This window comes from Balaenoptera musculus, chromosome 10, assembly GCF_009873245.2.
Source record: "Balaenoptera musculus isolate JJ_BM4_2016_0621 chromosome 10, mBalMus1.pri.v3, whole genome shotgun sequence".
NCBI lineage: Eukaryota > Metazoa > Chordata > Mammalia > Artiodactyla > Balaenopteridae > Balaenoptera > Balaenoptera musculus.
This window is the reverse complement of record NC_045794.1, coordinates 45212193-45229579: the sequence shown is the minus strand read 5'-3', so window position 1 is coordinate 45229579 and position 17387 is coordinate 45212193. Positions and strand designations below refer to the sequence as shown.

Genomic DNA, 17387 nt, shown 5'->3' with positions numbered 1-17387 from the left:
TGTAGCTCCTAACTTATTCCCTCAGAACAATTTTCTAAGCAATTTAGAAAAAATAACCAACTTCACCAGCATAAAACCTTTTGTACTTGTCAAAACACTTGGACTCTCTATATCTCCAGACACTTAAGTTTAATTTTAAAGGTTTCATTTCTTCTGTATTTGATTTCGTGTGATTCTGAAGTGTCAGATTTCTTTTGCCTGGTTTTACAACCAACCTAACAAAACAGTCATTCTGGTTTACATTCTTATCTTTTGAGAAACACTGAGAAGCAAGCTATCAGGCTGGTGCTTTCCGTGAGTTATGAAAATTTTCCTTCCTTTGCACTACCTATATAACATTGTTTTCTCCATAGCCACAGTCCTTTTTTTTTTTTTTTTTTGATTTATATAAAACAGATTCTATGATACAGTCAACACACTGAAATGCCTTTCATTTCTTTCTCTTTTCTAATTTTTTAAGAAAAAATATTAAAGACTATTGTGTAAAATTCCTCATCTCAGCTTCTGTTTACTATGTATTCAGTCTTTTTGGAAAACAGTGACTGGTCAATTAAAACTCCTGAATACAAAATTACTAAAGACTTGGGACTCCTCTGGTGGTCCAGTGGCTGACTGCGCTCCCAATGTAGGGGACCCCAGTTCATTCCCTGTTCAGGGAACTGGATGCCACATACTGCAACTACGAGTTCGCAGACCCAGCGCAGCCAAGTAAATTAAAAAAAATTTTTTTAATTACTAAAGACTCATTAGTTCATCTTAACTCAGAATGAGTAGAAAGACTGGTATTATGCTTTCAGCAAGAGATGTTTTAGGCTTTCAATATGTCTAGCATTAAAACATTTTAATGCTTTAATATTAGAGCCCTTGATAAAAACCAGTAGAATTGCCCATAAGATAAATTATAGAATATATTGTGCTTGTGTAAAAGAGCGTTTGGTTCTTGAAGACAACAGAAACATGCTCAAAGACTTGAGTTCCCTAGCTCTCTGATTGCATTCTCATCCATATATGAGAATTGTAGAAACAAAGGGCACGGAACTGGTTTCCATCTGCAAATTTGCCCAGTTTATAAAGAAACCCAAAGAAAGAAAATACATCCTTCCTTAGCTAATCATTAACAGAGTTAGAAAAGTCAGTGGGCTTGCTGGGAAAGAAAGGGGAATGGTCAAAATGTAGTTTTATTTGTCTAAGGAGATGGTTGGCTATTGCTGGCCCTTTCTTCTGAAGGTAAATGGACTGCATTGACCAATCTCCCAGACCACTATTAGGTAGAAATTCTATTAACAATTTTAACACTTTTTTTTTTTTTTTTTTAAGGTAATTGATTTTTTTTTTTTAATTTATTTATTTGTTTTTATTTTTGGCTGTGTTGGGTCTTCGTTTCTGTGCGAGGGCTTTCTCCAGTTGCGGCGAGCGGGGGCCACTCTTCATCGCGGTGCGCGGGCCTCTCACTGTCGCGGCCTCTCCCGTTGCGGAGCACAGGCTCCAGACGCGCAGGCTCAGTAGTTGTGGCTCACGGGCCTAGTTGCTCCGCGGCATGTGGGATCTTCCCAGACCACGGCTCGAACCCGTGTCCCCTGCATTGGCAGGCAGACTCTCAACCGCTGCGCCACCTGGGAAGCCCAATTTTAACACTTTTTAAGTAATATACATAATTTAATCTTCCTAACAATCCTATGAAGCAGCTACTATTATCCCCATTTCATAGATAAGGAAACTGAGGCATATATGTGTTAATTAAATTGCCTAAGGCCGCCATTAGGTAACCTAGCTGAGATTCAAACAAAGGAGTCTGGCTTCAAAATCCATGTTCTTATTCACTCCATAATATTGCCACTCCTATCTAAATAGAATTTCAGAATTTTTCATTCCTGGTAAACTCCACTATCTCATTTAATCCTAATTCACTAATCCTAATCCTCACTTCACTATGGTAAAATATCAGAAATTTTAAAGTAGCTTTCAGAGCATTGCTTATCTTAAAAGGCAGCCACCATTGTCTTAAAGCCACTAGCTCAAATAGTGTTAGCTGGTTTAGGTAATGTATGTGTTGAGTCCTTTTGGAGACAGGATATGGGAGTCAGGATCCCTAGCCCTTTCATTAACAAAAGACTGTTACATTCTACTTTTCAAAAATCCTACTATATAAAGCGTGGGATCCTGGGCCTCTAGAACGGATGAGTTTCAGGATGTAATGTCCAAAACAGAGGCAAAAAGAATTGTATATGTGCCTATGTTCTTTTTTCTGAAAAGGGAAATTTACACCTTTATAATAATCTATCTAAATTATGTATTCCAAAAATAAAATAATTGATTAACCTAGGTCACAGCTGTCTTCCAATGGTGTGAATACAATCTCTATGGCATTCAGCATTACTTAACACGTCATATTTTCCTGAATTATTTGAGAAAAGGAAGTCAGAAAGTAGCAGTAATACTGCTGTGGCTACTTTGCCGACGGGGGAGCAGAGTTTGCTTCTCCTACAATTGCCTTTCGCGTATCAAAAATGCCTCGACTTGGGGGACAGCAAGGGGTCGGCTATCTTAGGACTGCATGGCTCAGAGAAGAGACTTCCTGCCAGGCCAGCGAGTCCTATTCTAAATTCATACCCTTATTTAGACCTCGTCACCACCCCAGACTGGAAACACCCGAACCGCTCACTGGTTAAAGGAAGTGACTGCTGGCAGCTCCTGACCCGGAATCGGATCCTGGTCCCGCCCCCTCCGCCAGGCTTCGTTCTGCAACAGGCGTGGGTCACGCTGTCGCTCGCTCTCTTTCTGCCGCCATCTTGGTTCCGCGTTCCCCGCACAGTAAGTGCTGTCTTCGTCACGACTTTTTATCCGTAGCCATCCGCCTTTCTTGCGGGCTGAGCCGCCCCGAGGACTGGGAACTAAGGAGAATTGGAGGTTTTATGGGGCCACCGGGTTCCTACTCAGCCCTGGGCAGTGTGGCCTTGGTGCCTCCGGACAAAATGGGGTCTGCTGTTGGTGTCCTGGCAAAAGCAGGGCAGAAAGGCCGTAGGCCGCGAGTCCAGGGCTGGGGAGATGGGAGCCGTTGCGGCGTCGGGGATGGAAGTGGGTTGCGTCTGGTGTTGGGAACCGCTTCACGAGAACCTAGAGGAGGTTAAGGGGTCACAGCCTTGGAACAGCCCCCCGCACGCGCGCGCGCACACACACACACACACACACACACACCCTTTTTATTGTGACAAGCGAGTGTTGGGATCTAGGACATCCTGTTTCCCCTCCTGGGTCCCGAAAGTCGGCAAACGGGAGTCCTTGAGGTTCTAGCCCAGGAAGCGGGGCGGGGGGCGAGGCGGGACGACGGTTCAAGGTAGCGTGTGAAGTCTCCCATCCCGTGCTCAGGAGCCAGACTGCGAGCCTCTCGCTCGGGTGGAGAACGCAGTGGTAATTGCTTCTGTGTAGGATTTGGAGTGTGGAATAAAATGAATCCCTGAGCACTGGGAAATCCGCTCTCTGCAGAGTGAAGAGGAGCGGTAAAAGGTGGTGGTTCTCCTGATCAAAAATGTGAGGGTTACGTCGTGTTTTTCACCTATTCCAGCTGCTTTGGGGAGGGTTGTCCCACGCTTATGGTTTTCTAACAGCCCTCCGCAGTTGGAAGCTTGACTCTGGGTTGGGCAGCAGAACGGATCCGAGTCATTTCAGGCCTCCTTTTTATTCCCTTCAGAAATGCCCGGTGAAGCCACAGAAACCGTCCCTGCTACAGAGCAGGAGTTGCCACAGCCCCAGGCTGAGACAGGTAGGTTCCCCTAGACCCCTTGCCCTTGATTAAGATTGTAAGATTGACCCTAAAACCACTTGGTGGGTTAAGTGACAAATAGAATATACTTGTGTTTTTCAGTGTTGACTCTCATTAAGGAAGATGGGGTTGTAGCTTTACCAGGGAGTAGAGTCCATAATAGTAGCTTTCCTGAAAGGACTTGCTTAGAGAGTGGAATAAAAACTGTATATTTAAGATTCGGGAACATTAAAAGCTCCCTGGCTTGCTTTGTAGGTTATGACAGCTGCCTCAAAGGTAGCTCTGTTGTGGAACCCTCCCCTCACATAGGAAAACTGAGCAGGAAAGGGACTCTTGATTCTTACCTGTTGGAACTAGGTGACACACTGGCAGGTCCAGGAAACCTGAGCTTTTGTGAAGTTCCAGCCAGCAGGTTGCATCAAGGTTTTAGATGGCAGTGCTTGGCATTGTGCCATCATCACATGCCTGGATAAGATGTTTGCTGACCGTAAATGTGTCCTACTGGGCCCCAGGGCCCTCCTAGATTGGTTAACTTGTTTTATGGATTGGTGCTGAGATGTTACTAGTGTGCTGGAACAGTGCCTGCATCAACAGCTTATCTGGAACCCAGAATTGAAATAGAGCCTTCCTTTGACTGCTCTTCGGCTTTGGAATTAATGAATGTAGAACATAGTGTAAGGCAGGTTTTGAATTCTGATTAAAATACATTTCTATAAAACTTGAGAAGGGGGAGGGAAAAAAACTTTTTTATGATAGTCTTCTTGCTGATTAGTTGTGCAAAACTAAAGGGAATTTTCAGGCTGTGACCTCCATCCTCACCTTTTTTTTCCGCCCTTTATGGTAAATTCATTATTGTTTTTTTAAACTCCACCTGTGACTTAACGGCAATTTTTATCTCCTTCGGGAATTAAAATAGAGTTGTTTATAGTTGAAAGCATTAAGGTTCTCCCTCCCCACCTGTCTGATTTTAGCAGCTGAAGGGATTAATACAGCTGCTAGCAAAGAAAAAGGAGGGGGCCTCTGAGCTGGGAAGTAAGCTATATGAAATCCTTGAACTGCAAGGGACTTAAGGTAAAGATAAAGGACTGGTCTCTAAAAGATTCTGTAGTTTCAGTGCTAACAAAACTTTAGAGAATCTCAGCTTGATTTTACAAACGTGGAGACTGAAATTCAGATGAATTTAGAATAATCTGGATCAAGCTTCAAAACTAATGCTATTTGCTTCTGAAGCAATCCTTAGTGCTGTTAAACTTATTCCTGAATATTTTGAGATTGCACAGTAGGTTAGATGATAATATTAAGTAAGCGCCAGTGATGAACACTTGGAGTTTTTTTAATACATAACTATAATTAAATAATTATTAGAATGAATGAGGAAAATGCCTTGGGATTGGTTATGGTGTCTAAAGCAAGTAATTTGGGCCTTAATCCCATCTTGAGGTCCAGTGAGAGGAAAACATTCTAAGTTTCAAATTCTGATTAATATGTTTGAGAACATTTGCACTGTAATCACAAGACTTTGACCTACCAACTCTTGAGGAAAAACTGGTTGAGCCACCTGTCTTTTCTGTAGTGGGATACTTTTGGTTGAGTAAATTTGGATGCTATAAGCGCTTTTTTTTTTTTTTTTTTTTTTAAATAATACTCCCTTCTAGGTGTTGAGCATTTTTTGGTCTAATCCTGTGTTACCTCCTGATTAGTAAGCATGGTATTTTTTCATCATTTAGAAGATCTTTTGCTTAGCTTTACTCTAGTGCACATAGTGCCTATTTTGGCAGAATGGCATACTCATCCGGTTTACGGGGTGGGGATCCAATGTATTTTCTCCACTCCAGTTTCCTACTTTCAAAATAGAACCACAGTCTGGTTTATCAAGTTGGGTTACAGTTTCATAATACAGTTCCTATCCTTGTGACTAAGCTGTCTCTCGTGGTCTAATTCATCTTAGATTGTTTGGAGACCTAACATTACTTAGAGACTGTAGAGTCCACCCATTTGTGGTTGGTTTTTTGTTTGACTTGGGTAAGTAAAATGAGGTATAGGGAGGCTAAGTGAAGTAGTAGTTAATACATAGTATTAAGAGTCAGATTTTTCCTGACTTAGTGGAAGCCTGAGCATTAAAAGTTCTGTTTTTTATCATTCAGCTCTGATTCCCCATCATTATTGCCACTGACTATCTTCCTTGTTCCAGTTTTCAGTATTTGTTTCAGTTAGTTCATACTCCTTGGGTAGACAGGGTAGAACTGTTCTAGTGGTGTTTCTATGGCCTGTGAGAAAGACTTAGGGTTTGTTTGAGGAGGGAAGGGAAGAGCACAACTGGGAAAGGGTAGAAAGCATGCTGTTCCCAACTTACTCCTGGGCCTGTGCTCCCCATTTAGAGACTAATAGGCTGCTCTTAGACTGTTCTTCACCCTAAAATATTTCACTTACTTTAGTAGAACTTGGGAAATGTGGGAGATGAGGAGAGGGATGTATTCTTACTTGACCACTGAAGAATGTTTGGGGAAGATTGCTGTTCCTTGTCACCTTTGTCTAATCCTGTGTGGTGACTTTCATTCTCAGATTTAAAATTTCGATGTTTTCTGTGAGGCATGTTGTACCAAGTTGGGCTGTATAACTCACCTTTGTTTTTTTCCTTCCCTTTCTTCCTTTATCCCCTTTTTTTTTTTTTTTGCTTTTCTCCTCCAGCTTTGCTTCCTGTGTCTTCAGCCTTGAGTGTCACTGCTGCTTTAGGGCAGCCTAAACCTACCCCTACCCCTACCCCACCTTGTTCCCTGGCCTCCCAACAATGCCCTCTGGCAACCCCTAACCAGCCTTCCTCATTCCTTTCTCCCTCTACTATTGCCTCAACCCCTTTTGAAGCTCCTTTTCCTGAGTCATCCACTGGGACAGCCCTGCCTTTGGGAGCTGCCCCTCCCCCCGCTGGCACCCCAGCTTTCCTACCAAACCTAATAGGGCCTCCCATCTCCCTAGCTGCCTTAGCTCTGGCCTCTCCCATAATAACTCCAACTCTGAAAGGTGTTCATTCCGCTTCAGCTCCCTTGGCTCTGGTGGCCTTGGCTCCCCACTCAGTTCAGAAGAGCTCTGGCTATCCACCTAACCCTCTTAGTTCACCTCCTTCAGTTGCTGTGATTGAGTCAGGGTCAGTGACATCTCTGTCAGCTCCAGTTGCTTCCTCAGAACCAAAGCCCTCTCCTCTTCAAGCTCCCTCTCAAGTAGTCCCTAATCCAAAAGGTACCCCCAGCTCTCCAGGTATAGTCAGTGCTGTTACTTCCCATCTTGTAACTCCTTTGGCCTCTCTTCAGTCTGGACTAGCCTCATGTCCTCAGATGCCACCTGCCACTCCCCTAGCCATCCCTTCCCCTCAGGTCAAAGGCATCCCTATTTCCTCAGCTCTGACTTCTCCACAAAACCCTGCAAGCCTCAGCCTAAAGGGACCCCTTAGTCCACCTGCTGCTTTATCTCTTTCAACTCAGTCTATTCCTGTGGCTCCTCATGCCCCCCCAGTTTTCCTCACTTCTCTTGGTTCTCCTGTTCAACCTTCAGGTTCTAATATTCTGTCAGATCCCATAGAGGATACTGTTTCTGTAGATCATTCTTCCACGGGTACCTCTTACCCTTCTCAGAGATCTCTAATTCCTCCCCTTCTTTCCAAAATTGAGGTGGTTCCTACTGCTGTGGCTGCTTTTCCGGTGGGGGCTCCAACTTCCCCTCTGGCTCTGTCTGCTGACAAAGGCCTCTCTACTATCACTGACATAGCCTCCTCCAATGTAGCTACCTCTTCTCTGTTATCTCCTACAGCCTCTCTCATTCTCAAAGACTCTCCTAGTGCTGCTCATCAGCCTTTGGTGGCCCAGATTCTCGGTTCTTCTCCAGGGAGGCCAGGCTTGAAAGAAGCTCCTGTTTCTTCTGTTGGAACCACCCCACTTGGGATGGCTAACTCCTCTACAGTTTCTGCAGCACCTGTTACCTTTGAGGTAGCTGCTTGTGTCTCTCTTCCAGTTTCATCAGGTCCCATGAGCAGTAAGGACTCAGTTTCCCAAATTGCCTTGGTTATGGCGCCTGTGGCTCCCAAAGAGCTTCCTACTCCTCAGGTAACCACCACTTTGGGAATACCAGTCTCTCAACCTCTGCCAGCCCCCGAGGACCCCAAAAGTCTCCCTGTTTCACCAGCCCTGGCAGCCCCTAAAAATCTCCCTTCTCTCCAAAGTACATCATCTTCTCTGGAGATAGCTGTTTCTCCTGAAGCCACCTTAGCAAAGAAAAGCTTCCTAGAGCCTCTCCCTGTAGTTAAGCCAGCCAATACTACTACCTCTTCTCTGGGGGTCAACTCCCCAACCTTTATAATCAAGACAGATTCTTATGCAAGCCCAGATCCAACTAGTGTGCTTCTCAAAAGTTCTCTCACTACCCCAACTGTAACTACATTTCCTTTGGAAAGCACTGCCATTGATGGGATGGCTCCTACAACTGCCAAAGGTACCTCCCCTCCTACACCTGTAGCCAGTCCTTTTCTAGAAGGAGCTGTCTCTTTAGATTCTAAAAGCCACCCTGCCAAGAAGAGTACTTCCACTCTTACTACTTTACCTTTGGTCCCTCCAACCTCTGAAAGTTGCCCTGTGGCTCCAGCTGGGACTTTATCTCCCCAGAATGTTTCTGCTTCTCCAGCTACTGTGGCACAGGTCCCTGAAATTCCCAAGTCTGAGTCTTTTCCCCCTCTTCCTCCAGCTGGTACTCCTCAAGGTGCAAAGAAAGTTCATGATATTTCTCAAACTTCAGCATTGGCACCTGTGGCTTCCTCTCCTGAAGGGTACCCAGCTGAGGACTCTGGGGCTTCTGTTACTGCATCTTCCAAAGGAACTTACCTAACTGACTCCCCATCTCCTTTAGGGACTAGTGTGTCTCCTCAAAGCAAAAGAACTCCAACCAAGAAGGGTTCAGCTACTACTACCTTAAGTCTTGCTCCTTCTGTTTCTAAAAGTGTACCTGCTATCCCTGATACTCCTGCTGGAAATCTGTCATTCACTATTTCTCCAGTTGAAGCTTCCTCTCTTCCAGAGGCCAATCTTTCTTTTCATGTCCATAAAGGATCACTAGCCAAGAAGCATTCCCCTACTCCCCCATCCCCCAAAGAGGCTCCCATTCCCCTACCTATGTCTCCTGCTTCCCCCAAAGCGGGGCCAGCAACCCCATCCCCTAAAGAAACCCTAACTCCTCCAGCTGTGACTCCTTCCTCCCCCAAAGGAGCCCCAGCAACTCCATCTCCCAGAGAGTCCCCAGCTACCCCATCTCTCAAAGAGGCCCCCACTCCCTCAGTTGTGGCTCCTCCTTCCCCCAAAGGGGGACCAGCAACCTCATTACCTAAAGAGACCCCCACTCCTCTAGCTGTGACTCCTTCCTCCCCCAAAGGACCCCCAACTACCCCACCTCCCAAAGGAGCCCTTACTTCCCCCAAAGGAGACCCAGCAACTCCATCTCCTGAAGAGCCCCTCACTCCATCAGCTGCGGCTCCTCCCTCTCCCAAAGGGGGCCCAGCAACCACATCTCCCAAAAGAGCCCCAGCTACCCCACCTCCAAAGGGGGGCTCCACTCCCCCAGCTGTGGCTCCTCCTTCCCCCAAAGGAGACCCAGCAACTCCATCTCCCGAAGAGCCCCTCACTCCATCAGCTGTGGCTCCTCCCTCTCCCAAAGGGGGCCCAGCAACCACATCTCCCAAAAGAGCCCCAGCAACCCCACCTCCAAAGGGGGGCTCCACTCCCCCAGCTGTGGCTCCTCCTTCCCCCAAAGGAGACCCAGCAACTCCATCTCCCGAAGAGCCCCTCACTCCGTCAGCTGCGGCTCCTCCCTCTCCCAAAGGGGGCCCAGCAACCACATCTCCCAAAAGAGCCCCAGCTACCCCACCTCCAAAGGGGGGCTCCACTCCCCCAGCTGTGGCTCCTCCTTCCCCCAAAGGAGACCCAGCAACTCCATCTCCCGAAGAGCCCCTCACTCCATCAGCTGCGGCTCCTCCCTCTCCCAAAGGGGGCCCAGCAACCACATCTCCCAAAAGAGCCCCAGCTACCCCACCTCCAAAGGGGGGCTCCACTCCACCAGCTGTGGCTCCTCCTTCCCCCAAAGGAGACCCAGCAACTCCATCTCCCGAAGAGGCTCCTGTTCCCTCAGCTCTGACTCCTTCCTCCCTCAAAGGGACTCCAGCCCCCATAAGAGCTCCAGCTATCCCACCTCCCAAAGGGGATTCCACTCCCCCAGCTGTGGCTCCTCCCTCCCCCAAAGGAAGCCCAGCAACTCCATCTCCCAAAGGAACCTCAGCTACCCCACCTTCCAAAAGAGATTCCACTCCCCCAGCTATGGCTCCTCACACCCCCAGAGAGGCCCCAGCAAATCCACTCAAAGGAGCCTCCACTCCCTCAGCTTTGGCTCCTCCCACAAGAGCCCCAGCTACTTCACCTCTCAAAGGAGACCTTACTCCCCCATCTGTGGCTCTTCCCTCCCCCAAAAGAACCTCAGCAACTCTGGTCCGCAAAGAGTCTCCAGCAACCCCAGACCCCAAAGAGGTCCCCACTTCCCCAGCCATGGCTCCTTCCTCCCCCAAAGGGGGCCCAGCAAGTCCATCTCCCAGAAGAGCCCCAGCTGCCCCATCTCTCAGAGGAGACCCTACTCCGCCATCTGTGACTCCTCCCTCCCCAAAAAGAGCCTCAGCAACTCCAGCCCTCAAAGAGGTCCCTACTCCCTCAGCTGTAACTCCTCCCTCCCCCCAAAAGTCTCTAGCCCCCAAAGGGGGGCCAGCAACCTCATCCTCCAAAGGGGCTCCCACTCCCCCAGCTGTGATTCCTCCCTCCCCCAAAGAGGCCTGTACTTCCCCAGTTTCAGTCACATGTCCCTTGGGCTCCACTGCACCTCAGGCATCTAAAGGGCCCCCAATAAAGAAAGGCCCCACGGCTCTCAAAGCAGTGCTTGATGCTCCAGCTCTAGAAAGTGCACCACTCGTCACAGCTCCCACCCAGAAGAAGAGTTCTATTTCACCTCCTGTGTGCCCAGATCCCTCAACTCAGAATGGTACTAAAGGATCCCTTCCTACAGTGGCTCCAGCTCCTCTACTGACAGTCTGCACTCAGAAAGGTTCTCCAAAGGCTCCAAAAGCCCTCCCTATTTCTCTTTTAAAGGGCAAAGACTCTTTCCATTCCCCAAAGGGTCCCTTGGCTCCTCCTGAGTCTGAGACGTCTACCCCTTCAGTAGCAGCTGCCCCAGAGAAGGTCCTTCCTAAAGCTGGATCTGCATCTGTCTCTCCAGCACCTACCCCATCAGTCTCTCTGCCTCTTGCTCCCTCCCCAGTTCCCCCTTTGCTCCCTAAACAGCAATCTCTGCCGTCCTCACCTGGGCTGGTGCTGGAATCACCCCGTAAGCCCTCAGCCCCTGCTGATGAGGATGAGCTGCCGCCTCTGATTCCCCCGGAACCAATCTCGGGGGGAGTGCCTTTCCAGCCGGTCCTCGTCAACATGCCCACCCCCAAACCTGCTGGGATCCCTGCCCCAACCCCCTCTGCCAAGCAGCCTGTTCTGAAGAATAATAAGGGTATTTGCCTTGGCTTGCTGTGTGCATGGTGTGTTGCCCACAACCCTCCGGGGGCTACCCACCGATACTAACCGTAGGATGCGCCGCTTTCTCCAGTATATCTGCTTGTGTTTGGACATAAAACGATAAGTTTAAATGCAAAAGCTCTAGGAATGTGAAACAATCTTGGTTTTCACCTCAGATAGTCTGTTGTATACCATCCTGTGTAATGTGGTTCAGACTAACTCTGGATCTGCCATCTTTTTTACCTAACTGATCTGACATTGAAAACCAAGACCTTCTAGACCTTTAATTTGCTCTAATCTCTACTACATCACTAACTTTGTCCCTGGGCCTGGGATTTGCTAAAATATTGGGAAATCTAGAACTACTTGAATTTCTTTTCACATCTTAGACTTAGTAATAACCAGTGCCCAGGGACTCCCTTTTCTTAAAAGACCTATTTTTCCTAGCCTGGGAATGGTGCAGGTGTATGCTTTTTCCCTTAGTAGTCTATTAATGCTTGGCCTTTGAATTGAGGGAGACTTAAATATGTGAATTATTTTTGGAAGAAATGGAAGAGGTCACAGGACAGTATCTAGTAGAGGTGGCTACAGAACTGTAGATCAGCATTTTTGAGAATCTTCAAGCTGTGTTGATTAGATCAAGCTGCTAGGGTGAGTGGTTTGAAAATAAGGCTAAATGTGTGTACACAACTGCTTTTGGCCTCCTCCAACCCAGTTTAAAAGATGAGGGGAAATCGTCCCCCACCCCCACCCCCAGTCTGCCTCCACAATGTGATCTTACTTTTTTTTCACTTAAGTATATCTGGAGGCACAGTGTTTACCAGAACCTTTCTAAGACGGTTGGGCTCTTAGGTAGAATTTGGCGTTACATAAGTCATTGGTGTTTACCTGTGCCAAGAAGTGAAGACCTTGAGGGAAAGGAAGCAGTTATATAAACTGCTCGGCTGTATCTAGTAATTACCTCTCATTTCTGGGGCTGGGTCTTTAATAGATGTGTACACACTGGTTTGTGACTGAGTTGGGGGCTGTCATATCAGTACGAGCTGGCTTCATACAGGTCAGTTGGTTTACATTTAATTTTGCGAGGTCTCGCATAAGCCAGTGACCTCTAGTCTGGGGAGGCCATGGTGAGGTGCCTCTTCCTTGTAATCTTTACTATAAAATAGTAAAAGTAACTTGTCTTCTTAGGGTCTGGAACAGAATCTGATAGTGATGAATCAGTACCAGAGCTTGAGGAACAGGATTCTACACAGGCAACCACACAACAAGCCCAGGTAGGTACTCTCTTTTTTTTTTAATAAATTTACTTATTTATTTATTTATTTATTTTTGGCTGTATTGGGTCTTCATTGCTGCGCATGGGCTTTCTCTAGTTGCGGCGAGCGAGGGTTACTCTTTGTTGCGGTGCGTGGGCTCCTCATTGCGGTGGCTTCTCTTATGGAGCGCGGGCTCTAGGCGCACGGGCTTCGGTAGTTGTGGCACGTGGGCTCAGTAGTTGTGGCTCACGGGCTTAGTTGCTCTGTGGCATGTGGGATCTTGCCGGACCAGGGCTCAAACCTGTGTCCCCTGCATTGGCAGGCGGATTCTTAACCGCTGCGCCAGGTGGGTATTCTCTTAACTTACTAGTGTAAGTACTTGGGTCAAGGAAGCATTGGAGAACCAGTGTTGATCAGAGAAGCTGACTTATGTATTTGGAGCTGTGAACCTTCGTAAAGGGAAAACCGCATGGGGATTGTGGTATCCAGCTCTTACATTCCAGTTTACTCATAGCTGTTTGATCTTCTTAGCTGGCAGCGGCAGCTGAAATCGATGAAGAACCAGTCAGTAAAGCAAAACAGAGCCGGAGTGAAAAGAAGGCACGGAAGGTAAGAGTTTAAGTTATAAAGAAGGATTAAAGGTGCTGATGAAGCACCTTTCGAGAGGGGAAACTGTAGTGGAACTCTTGGTAGTGGTAGAATCACGTTTAGTTAAACTAACAGAAGTTACTATGGCAGAAAGCCCAGGAGGCCTGGAAATCAATTCTGTATTGCTATATAAATTTTTCTTAGCCCACAGAAAGTCTTTGCTTCGAATGTAGTTTTATTATGTTCCTTACTTCCTGAAGCTGCTTCTAAAGAAGTTGAAAGCCTGATGTTCTTTTTTATTCTTTAGGCTATGTCCAAACTGGGTCTTCGACAGGTTACAGGGGTTACTAGAGTCACTATCCGGAAATCTAAGAATATCCTTTTTGTCATCACAAAACCAGATGTATACAAGAGCCCAGCTTCAGATACCTACATAGTTTTTGGGGAAGCCAAGGTAAGGAAAGTTTTCTTGGGAGTTGCTCTAGACCAGGGTTTCTCAACCTCAGCGCTATTGACATTTTGGGTCAAATAATTCTTTGTTGTGGAAGGCTGTCTGTTTAGCAACATCACTTGCAGTTGTGATAACCAACAAAATCTCCAGACTTTTGACAGATGTCCACTGGGGAACAAAATCACCCCCACAGTGGAGAACCACTGCTTTAGACCTAAGTTATTTCTTTGTCTACAGTAATACATAATCCAAGTGAGGCCACGTGATTTAAAGCTACGTAGTAAGTTAATGTGAAGTGGGTTTAAGAGCGGGAGTTTGGAAAAGATATAAATGATTTCTTTGATTTGCTGCTGATCGATCTACTCACATGAATCTCTGTATTTTCTGCCCTATAGATCGAGGATTTATCTCAGCAAGCACAGTTAGCAGCTGCTGAGAAATTCAAAGTTCAAGGTGAAGCTGTCTCAAACATTCAAGAAAACACACAGACTCCAACTGTACAAGAGGAGAGTGAAGAGGAAGAGGTATATAAGGAAATCTTTTGTGCTTTTAATCCTCACAAGATAATATTATGTTTGTATTGATGGGTGGATTCTATATTATTTTAGGCTCTTGAACTCCATTGAGTTAAGTAGCTTTTGAGTTATATTAAGAACTAGATTCAGGAGATGCCTGACAGAACTACTGAAGTTGTTCTTGCCTTTAGTTTATTAAGTGTTTTTTCTCTCTCTTTTAGGTTGATGAAACAGGTGTGGAAGTTAAGGACATAGAATTGGTCATGTCACAAGCAAATGTGTCGAGAGCAAAGGCAGTCCGAGCCCTGAAGAACAACAGTAATGATATTGTAAATGCTATTATGGTAAGTGTCCAAGCCTTTATTCCTTGACTCCCTCTGCCCTAACCAATCATGGGTGACTTTATTTTCTGTGCTTAATATCAGCCAATTAGGAAGCCTCTTTCCAAAGCCTATTCTGAGTTGCCTCAGGTTTTAGTGACCTGAATTCTCTCAATTTGCCTGTAAGGACCTCTGATGATCTGTTTTCTCTTACAGGAATTAACAATGTAACCATCTTGAAAAGAGGACCTTTTTTTGGTGTTTCAAAAGAGTAACTGCAGCTGGGTTTGAAATTTGTACTGTTTCTATCATTAATAAAGTTATGGCTTCTTGTTGGATGAACTCGGTGGGTGCTTGATCTCTTCCCCCTAAAAAACATGAAAGCTCTAGAAATGAAAAGGTTTAGTACTGCAGGTTCCCCTCTTAAAAACTCAGCCTTTTCACCTCTTGTGAGAAGATACTGTTCAGGCTATCTATCAGGAACTTCTTGTTCTCAGAGACAACTGTAAGTTTCTCATTTCTTTCCCAGATGTTAACTAGTAGCAAATCCTGATTCTTCTTCTTCTTTTTTTTTTTTTTTTAATAAATTTATTTATTTTTTATTATTTATTTTTGGCTGCATTGGGTCTTCGTTGCAGTGCGCGGGCTTCTCATTGCGGTGGCTTCTCGTTGCAGAGCATGGAGGCACGCGGGCTTAGTTGCTCCATGGCATGTGGGATCTTCCCGGACCAGGGCTCAAACCTGTGTCCCCTGCGTTGGCAGGCGGATTCTTAACCACTGCGCCACCAGGGAAGTCCCTGATTCTTCTTTATTTAATAATTATCCCCTTCTCTGACCTACGATCTTTCTGAATACATATTGGGCCTCGTCTGGCCTCTGTGGCAAGCATTTCATGTTGGTTACATCTTGTCATGTAAGAGCTTGGTACAGAGTTGGAGAGAATGCATAATGGATGGGGGTGAAATGAGAGTACTTTGAAGCAAATGAAAAGGTACCTCATGAAGGAGAGATTTTGACTATTGATATACAGTACAAGCGCTCTGCTCTTAGACATACACTGTACAGGCATATATTAATCTACAAAGTAAATTATGAGTAGGGTAGCCATAGTTACGCTAGGATTATAAATGAAAACCAGAACTGTACCAGGCAAACTGGTACGTACAGTTAGCCAGTTTGTGATAAATATAGATAGCTCTATAGAAGTCCTAAGAAGAATAAAATTTCTGCATTTAGGTTGTTAGGAAATGGTTTGGGGGAAAGTGGAGGGCTTAAAATTTGGAAATAGGAAGACTACAAGTAAATGTAGAGTCAAGAATCCTAAAGTGAATAAGTGTTACGACACTTAGAACGAATATTGGAATAATAAATTAGACTAACATTGCTGAAGGCTTTTGGAACTAAAGTTTAGATCTTTTTATTATTATTATCTCAGTCTCTTTGAGAAAGTAGGCATTATTTTAGCAGTTGTGATTAAAAGCTGAGGACCAAAGAGGTTAAATGACTTCCACAAAGACCAGAGCCCTTTCGCTGTGGTAGGCTACCCTGGAGAAGCACAGATGGGTATCTGGGGGAGGAGGATGATCTGCTTCCATTTCACTGGAGTAGAACAAATTAGATCATTAAATGAACAAAGTCTCAGGAGGCTAAAGTCTGCCAAGTCTGAGTCAGCCTAGTAATTCTCATTTCAGGAAGAAATTAGGGATATTAACTCATTTCCTCACCCTTCCCTCTATAGAGTTAACAAACTGCCAATTCTTGGTTACATTTTTAGAGAAGTATCTTGTTGAAGGCTATTAACTGCCACTGGTAACTGTAATGCTCTTTATTCCCACCTCAAAGACCTTGCTATTGCTACCCCTTCTACCATGTATTACTGGCAAACCTCAGAGATGTGGGTTCGGTTGCAGACCACCACAATAAACAAATACCACAATACAGTGAGTCATGAAATTTTTTTGGTTTTCCAGTGCATATAAAAGTTATGTATACACTACATTGTAGTCTATTAGCGTGCGATACCATTATGTCTAAAAAACAGTGTACAACAAGTCCCCTACATATGAACAAGTTCCGTTCTGAGAGCACATTCATAAGTCCAGTTTGTTCGTAAGTCCAATAATTAGCCTAGGTACCCAACTAACAATCAGCTACGTAGTACTGTACTGTAACAGGTTTATAATATTTTTCACACAATACATAAAAAGCAAACATTTTTAATCTTACAGTACCTTGAAAAGTACAGTAGGTACAGTACAATAGCTGGCATACAGGGGCTGGCATCGAGTGAACAAGAAGAGTTACTGGAGGACGGAGAGGAGGTGGGAGATGGTAGAGCTGAAGGACCGTCAGCAGTAGGAGACAGAGGGCAAGCTGCAGTTTCACTCACCTGACATTGATGGCACGGGTTCTGGTTCCTTGCTGGTTTCAATTCCATCTATCCTCTTGAAAAAACAATCCAGTGATGTCTGGGTAATAGCTCTTTTTTTCTAGTCATAGATGACACGGTAGCACTGGATTGCTTTCTGAACGGCTGCTGCAGCTTTCATGTACCGTTCTACGTTCAGGCCCTGTGCCTCAAAAACTAACAGTGCTGCCTCAAGTAAAGAAAATCCCCTTGCCATTTCCTGTGTCATGAATCTCTTCGGTTCTTCAGTTACTTCTTCCTCTTGTCTCTTTGTCCTTTCTCTGGGCTTCCAATTCCATTGTTACCACTTGGCACTTGTTAGCAGTACCAGCTATATCACCACTGCTTTGATGCTTGCTTCTGGACATCCTGGGCTTGGTAAAGATACTGTACTACTGTACTGTATACAGTACTGTACAGTAAAGTACACAGAAGCACAACCACTTTTGGATGAATGCACGTGACAGCGTACACCAGACACGTGAACTAACTTACGTGATTGGACAAGCGAAC

General features: G+C 45.6%; 1 protein-coding gene across 5 annotated transcripts; it reads left to right on the top strand.

The window, feature by feature from the left end:
• The first annotated feature begins 2684 nt into the window (after window positions 1-2684).
• Window positions 2685-14809, top strand: NACA (nascent polypeptide associated complex subunit alpha). Of its 5 annotated transcripts, XM_036865172.1 has the most exons (10): window positions 2685-2811; window positions 3689-3760; window positions 6449-8491; window positions 8657-11332; window positions 12526-12611; window positions 13125-13202; window positions 13489-13635; window positions 14028-14156; window positions 14369-14491; window positions 14684-14809. In XM_036865172.1, exons 2-10 carry the CDS (start codon window positions 3691-3693, stop codon window positions 14696-14698), a joined length of 5367 nt encoding a protein of 1788 aa, XP_036721067.1. In that variant the 5' UTR covers window positions 2685-2811; window positions 3689-3690; the 3' UTR covers window positions 14699-14809. The 5 variants fall into 5 exon arrangements, with proteins under 5 accessions (XP_036721067.1, XP_036721066.1, XP_036721068.1 ...); XM_036865171.1 differs by having other exon boundaries at window positions 6449-11332; XM_036865174.1 differs by lacking the exons at window positions 6449-8491; window positions 8657-11332 and having other exon boundaries at window positions 2696-2811.
• The last annotated feature ends 2578 nt before the right edge of the window (window positions 14810-17387 follow it).

What these genes read in the sequence shown, in the direction of transcription:
- NACA (XM_036865171.1), top strand. Translation starts at nt 3,691, where the DNA reads ATGCCCGGTGAAGCCACAGAAACCGTCCCTGCTACAGAGCAGGAGTTG. An exon ending in TAGTTTTTGGGGAAGCCAAG is followed by an intron (nt 13,636 to 14,027) that starts GTAAGGAAAGTT and finishes TCTGCCCTATAG; the next exon opens with ATCGAGGATTTATCTCAGCA. An exon ending in AGGAGAGTGAAGAGGAAGAG is followed by an intron (nt 14,157 to 14,368) that starts GTATATAAGGAA and finishes TCTCTCTTTTAG; the next exon opens with GTTGATGAAACAGGTGTGGA.